This window comes from Trichomycterus rosablanca, chromosome 8, assembly GCF_030014385.1.
Source record: "Trichomycterus rosablanca isolate fTriRos1 chromosome 8, fTriRos1.hap1, whole genome shotgun sequence".
Classification (NCBI taxonomy): Eukaryota; Metazoa; Chordata; class Actinopteri; order Siluriformes; family Trichomycteridae; genus Trichomycterus; species Trichomycterus rosablanca.
The window spans coordinates 5550683-5557237 of NC_085995.1; the positions used below are offsets into that span (position 1 = coordinate 5550683).

A 6555-nucleotide genomic window follows, 5' to 3' on the forward strand; every position below is an offset into this window, starting at 1 on the left:
TAAAGTAAAAAGTGTATTTTAGTGTTCTTAACCCTTGATGACATTTTAATCTTGCAAATCAGACGAGGCTTTAGCAATAATTACGTTTTCTTTAGTGATTATAATGCTCTTTAATTGCTTTTAAACTGCTTTAAGAAAACAAATGCACAGTGCAGCATTTATTACATCTGTACAGATGTAGAGACTTTCCTGGTCAATTAAAAAATAAAATAAAATAAATAGTTCAACTTGAATAAAAATGAGGATTTATGTATTGACTTAGATTTGTGTTAAACCCATTTCCACCTTTTTTTTTTTACTCTGGGTGACTGGCACTTTATAAAAGCCTTAAAAATATGTCAAATACTTTAAGCATAAATGTTGTCCAGTTAAGGGTCCCTTATTTCCCATTAATGAAAACTTGTATACTGTCAGTGGAAAATCAAGTAAACTTTAATAAACCTATATTTTAAGCACAAATAAATTATTTCAAAGGTAAATTTTAAAATTCAAGAGGCAATTTCAAATATCATATACCCTTTATTTACATAAATGGTGATTAAATAGAATGTTACAATAACTTTAACTCGTAAATGCATCATAAAGTGATTTATACACACAACCCTGCCCACTATAATGTGACTGGTTTGTTAATGAGGCTCTCTTTAGTTTTAATAAAAGTGGCTTTCATTCAGGGTTAGGGACCATATGCAAAAGAAAACAGTTCCAAAAATTTTACTAATTTTCAATAATCAATTAAAACTATTGGTTTTTATTAAATTATTGTCAAATTGCAAGATTCAAATCAAGCAGATTCAAGATTAGAGCAGCTATAACTTTAATTTGTGTGATGGTGATAAACGGTGCTAAGTAATTGCACACAGTTTCCCCTTATTACGTGGCTTATAATAACCCTGAAAATGTACATACACGTTTCAGTCATTGTACCACAATCGTATCATTTGTCACATCCTGAAAATGTACTCCTGTTTTCAGAACGTGGTCACTCGTGGAGGCTTTGACAATCCTTCCAATAAATTAAAACATAACAAAGAAAGAAAACAGCCTTTCAGTTCAAGTTCGTCCGACTTCAACATTCGTGCAAAAGTTGTGTAAATAAAAACGGCCGTTCTTCAGCACAGAAAAGAACCGCCTTGTTCGGAAAATGATGAGTCTTAATCGTCCACCTCGATCTCCTCGTCCTCCTCAGAAAACTCATCCGTGGTTTGGCCTCGGGATGAAGGCGGCGACTGTGGGTAAACTCGGATCCCGTGCGCTGTCGGGGACGCGCTCGGAGACATGGGCGCTGAGCCTCCTTGCGCATCTTCTATGTCTTCCATAGTCACAAGTTTCTGCAGCGTCTGCGGGGGAATCTTCTTTAACGACTCCACGTCCGCCTTCATCTCCTCCAGATCTCTCTTGAGCTTGGCTCGTCGGTTCTGGAACCAGGTGATGACTTGTGCATTTGTAAGGCCGAGTTGTTGCGCGATCTGATCCCGATCTGCAGGTGACAGGTACTTCTGATATAAGAAGCGCTTCTCCAGTTCGTAGATCTGGTGATTCGTGAAGGCCGTGCGAGACTTCCGCCGCTTTTTCGATACCTGCCTCTGGCCAAACGCGTTCATGTGTTCCCGACCTGCAACAGGAGGAAAGAGGGAAAGGTGTATGAGTAACAGATATTAAATGATAAGTTCTAAATAAATTTTAATACATCTTAAAATAAAACAGTTCTTACATAAACGATATTAGTTCTTTAAAGAACACTTCTTTATTTTTTTTGTTGGTTATACAATGAGCTAATTATTTCACTAAAAATGAATCCTTGTTATAGATATTTAGTGTGGATGATTTATCGATTTCTTATGGCTTGTTAAACTTGATAAAAAGGCCATCTATCAAGAAGTTCTTCTGGGAACCGAAATGGTTTTTCTATGGCATCATGTAGCCCACTTATAAATGACATGCTATAGTCAATATCAAACACAAAGTCTGTTATGTTCCACTTTAAAACTACAGAAAATTAAATAATTTATTAAAATGAGTTTTTTAATAAATAAATAGGTTTTAAAGCCTAAGTCTGTATGTTTTCCTGAGTTATTAAGCCGTCAAATTCAACAGTTCAAGTAGAAAAAAAATCATTGGTTTCACCCAGTCCATGCATAACCTATTAAAAAGATATTAAGGTGTACAATGAAAGGTACCGTCGTTATATAGTGTTTATTTAAGCCCATTTGTTCCCGTATAAACACTGCGAGTGTTAATTCAGCACTGGGGATTCTGCTGTGGGTTTTATGAGTAAATCTGTGCTCATGTGTTAGGCCGCAGTTGTGCAGTCCAGCTGCGAAACAGCTGTTCTTAATAAAAAAAAGCACATTTTTTAAATCATCCCGGTTATTATGGGCTAATAGCCAAGCATTTACCAAACATTCGCCAGTTAATCAAACAGCTTGTTTATTACGTGTTTAGAAACTGTCATTAGCACCAAACATAATGACATCTATCCTGCTGACTGTTTATCAAGGGCACTCTACACAATCTGTGTTCTTACACTGATATTTTCTATAGGCTGAATAATCCTGAATTATGTTCAACAGATGAACTATAGACTGTTTACTCACTTGAAACCTATTTTAACATATTACAAACATAAACCATTATTCTGATTCTATAGGTGTTTATTTACTACTTATCTTAATCCAACATGGCTGTCAATGGCAAATGCAGCACGCTTCATGTTAAATTAGGAATTTATTTTCATTATTAATATCATATTACCTTGCATGCATATATGTGTTAATAACCTCTGCTAAACAGCTCCACATTTCCTATGAATTATGCATGAAATGGGTTTATTTATGCCCAAGTGATAACCAAAGTGACACGTCATTAAAAGAATGTTAAAATAACTTAAAGCATGAGTTTATAAAAACACGACACATACTTGCTTCAATTTGTGCTAATTTCTCACTTAAACTCTTCAAAGTTCTGACAACAGGGGCTTATAATTAGATTTGCAAAGCTGTATTAAAATATGTCAAACTGACACAGGGAAAGCGTGTGATTCTTCCCAAAAATAGCAAAATATGAGCAATAAATTGACCACAGGATGATGGACAAATGCGCCATGCCAAGGATTGTGATGTCAAAAAAAAGAACAATCCATGCTTTACATATGACTTGTTTAAAATGTGGTATTCTAAGAATTTTGTTGGCATGGAAGATGTTATTTATGTATTTATTTTTAATTAAATTTTTGTTGGTTGGTTTGTAAATGATTCTTGAGTTCATTGTGTGCCCACAGAAAAAAATAAAAATAAAATAAACCAACCATAGAAATATTTTAGGGAGCCAAACATGGCTATATAATGCCATCACTATAAAACATTCATTTGTGTACGTGGTGCTAAATGACACTGAATTTATCATGTTACCAAGCAATATGTCAAACAGGATTCACAATTATAGTTTGGAAATGACTTCAGAATTGTAAAAAATTTTACTTTTTAACGTACAAAGCACCAACACGTTTTCTATTAAACAGATTAACTGGACGAGAAAAAAAAACAATACAGTATACTCCATTTCTTACCTTCTGCAGCTTGTATAACATTAACTTCAAGCCCTTTGAAAGTTTTGCTTGCTAACTCCTCCAGAGCGCACAAGGGAGAGGACGGGGTGTTGAGGCCGTTCCGCACAGCGCTGCCGCCGGCCACTTTTTCGAGGACGCGGGGCGGACACAAATTCGCGACCGACTTCTTCACGGACGGTTTGTTCAGGATATCCTCAATACTGAACGGAGTTAGGGGCTTGTTGGAGTTAGCAGGGGGTGGAAGCTGATCCAGAGGACCTCGTCTCCTCTCGTCGCTCGTAGATTGCAAAACTGAACCTGCTTTCATGTCTTTACTGGAGGTCATGACAGTCCCACGCAAAAGAGTTCCAAAAAGTTTTCTGTTTCGAGCGAACGGCTGCGGTCGCTTCTTCTGCATATAAAACCTCGCGTTCTGGTCCTCTAGAGACGATCTTCTGCGAGCTTCGGTTTAACGTGGCCGTGAGAAATCAGCATTGCTTCAGGCGCGCACTGCGTTCTCCAGTCCGCCTGCGCCAGTCCGACTTTTTCCGAGCAGCTCCATGAAGATGTGGAGGTGAGGACGGCACTGGCCGCGGGGGCGAGTCGCTACACACAAAATAAGTTGTCGTGGAAAAGAAAACGCAGATCAAGCGAACGCTAACGAGTTGTTGTTGATTGGGCGAAGTTCAATTAGAGAAACTCTACGCCACTTGCTGACCCTCTGCTCTGTCTTAAAGGGCCAGACCATAATAATTAATTGGACGCAAGAATAGGAGGAGTTTCCCCCCGCGGTGACGGCGAAAGTTGAAAGAGAAGGGAGATGGCAAGAGATGTTTATGCATCTGACACCCCACTCCCACTTAGAAGCAACCACGTGTTCCACGCGCCTCCGTCTCAGTAAAAAAAGCAGCGCGCGCTCATTACTGAATACCGCGAGCGCACCCGAGACTCAATTAGCACAGAGAGCGCGTGTGTGCGTGCGTGCGCGCTCCTGCCACCAAAAGTGGAGTGATTGCATTATTGCATTGGCTAATTATTTAAGTTTCAGAGATGATTACACAGATGCACGTTTACTACTGAAAACCATTACTGAAAAAATCACAACAGCATCCAGCAGAACACATGAAAACATTCTGTACTCATCCAAACTCTACAGTGTTAAACAAAAGTTTTCACACCCCTGGTCGAGGTCCACGCGTCAATTTTTTTCTTTTACGTAAAAGTAGGACAAAAATAAAAGTACTAAAAACAGTGTACAAACTTTTTACAAGGTTGTTTCCTGCAGAGAAATCAGGGATATTTTTTGCAGTTACCCTATTTCATATTAAATGACTATATATATATAGCCATTTAATATGAAATAGGGTAACTGCAAAAAATATCCCTATATTTCATAAATCATATCTCATAAATACTTTCCAAATATAAAAAACTATATATCAATTTTCATAGTGTTCAAATTAAAATCCAGTCCAATTATAATTATCATTGTTATTATTCGTTTTATTTTATTCACCACGTTTATGTACTAAAACATGGCTATTAAAATTACAAATAAAAAGAAGTATGTTTTAAATAAATAATGTAAATAAATAAAAATAAATAATATTTGTTGCAACAGACATTTAATATATTTGTGTATTGTATTTGTTCAAAGTAAACTTCCAGGAAGAGAATTGTGTAACACATTACTCTTTCAAACCAATAAAAGTCAAAATAATAAAAAGCTATATTTTTAGATCCTTAAAAATAAAAGTGATATACACCCCCCCACATCTTACACAAAATGGTTACTTAGTTTGGATGATTACATTTAAAATGAACCAAATGTATTTATTTATATTTTTACTATTTTTATATGTTTACTATTCATCATATTCATACTTTTGTCCTTTGTGTAAAGGTCATTTAAGATAATTACAAATAAAGTACAACAATAAAAGTGAACTAAATGCAAATTTAACCAGATCTTGTGATCTAGTATTTTAAAAATTAAGCTGTGTCAATCAGGTAATAATAATAATAATAATAATAATGATGATAATAATAATAATAATAATAATAACAACAATAAAATAACATTCAAGATACGTATGTAAACAAACAAGCTGCTGTATCAATTACAGATTAAGAGGTATGTTTATACAAGAATACGTAAAAGCTGTAAAGAAACTGATTATATTATGTCTCTTTACAGATCGGATCGTACACATTTATTTTGTACAGGACATCGATTGGCTGGTGTTGAGATCATGTGCTATTAATGTTAATAACTAGATTATTATTTAGATTATTATCCTAATTCTGCAGAATAAAATATTGCTATGATAACTCAAAAAATTGCAAAAAAACAACAAGGTCAATGTACTGTATTATAGTCATTAATATTTAAATTGAAATATTTTATAAACATCGTGCATTGATTTAGAGATAAAAAAAAATACTTGCAATTCCAGATGTTTTTTTCTATGATTTAATAAAAGAGGAGTTTAGAGGGGTTTATGTATATTTTTTAATAAGGTAAATGCTCGGTTTGAGGTATAGAGACAGTGTGAAATAGTCGGGTCGTGGTTGAATGTGAGAATATTTAATGGCAGGTTTAAGTTCCCCCAGCAGATAAGAGATATCATCTCAATATTCAACCGGTAAGGGTGCCGGGTTGCTGTGCGGTAAGAAGCGGTGCGGTGCGGCTCCTCTGACACTACGCAGGTAAGAGGCGCAACACCACATGCGCTTCTGTTTGCTATTATATCGCTAAAACCGCTAGACTAACAAGATGTGTGGGTGTTTGTGCTGCACTCTCTGCATAATAACTCAAGTGAAGGAGAAACAGGTAAGAGTCATTCGCGCCTACTGTAGAACGGTGCTGTTATGCAATCCGCAAAACAATGTGAGTTATCCTGTTAAACTTAAGTATTTATTTGCAAATAAATTTAATAATAAAATGCTTTTAAGAGGAAATATGAAGTGGCTATTAAGTATTGTTATTATTATTATTATTGTTATTA

At 35.6% G+C, this 6555-nt stretch overlaps 1 protein-coding gene across 1 annotated transcript; it reads right to left on the reverse strand.

Moving 5' to 3' along the window:
• Positions 1-542: 542 nt before the first annotated feature.
• Positions 543-3893, reverse strand: lbx2 (ladybird homeobox 2). Its single transcript, XM_062999765.1, has 2 exons — positions 3569-3893; positions 543-1615 (listed from the first exon to the last, which is right to left on the reverse strand). Exons 1-2 carry the CDS (start codon positions 3891-3893, stop codon positions 1155-1157), a joined length of 786 nt encoding a protein of 261 aa, XP_062855835.1. The 3' UTR covers positions 543-1154.
• Positions 3894-6555: the final 2662 nt, after the last annotated feature.

What these genes read in the sequence shown, in the direction of transcription:
- lbx2 (XM_062999765.1), bottom strand. Translation starts at nt 3,893, where the DNA reads ATGACCTCCAGTAAAGACATGAAAGCAGGTTCAGTTTTGCAATCTACG. An exon ending in TGTTATACAAGCTGCAGAAG is followed by an intron (nt 1,616 to 3,568) that starts GTAAGAAATGGA and finishes CTCCTGTTGCAG; the next exon opens with GTCGGGAACACATGAACGCG.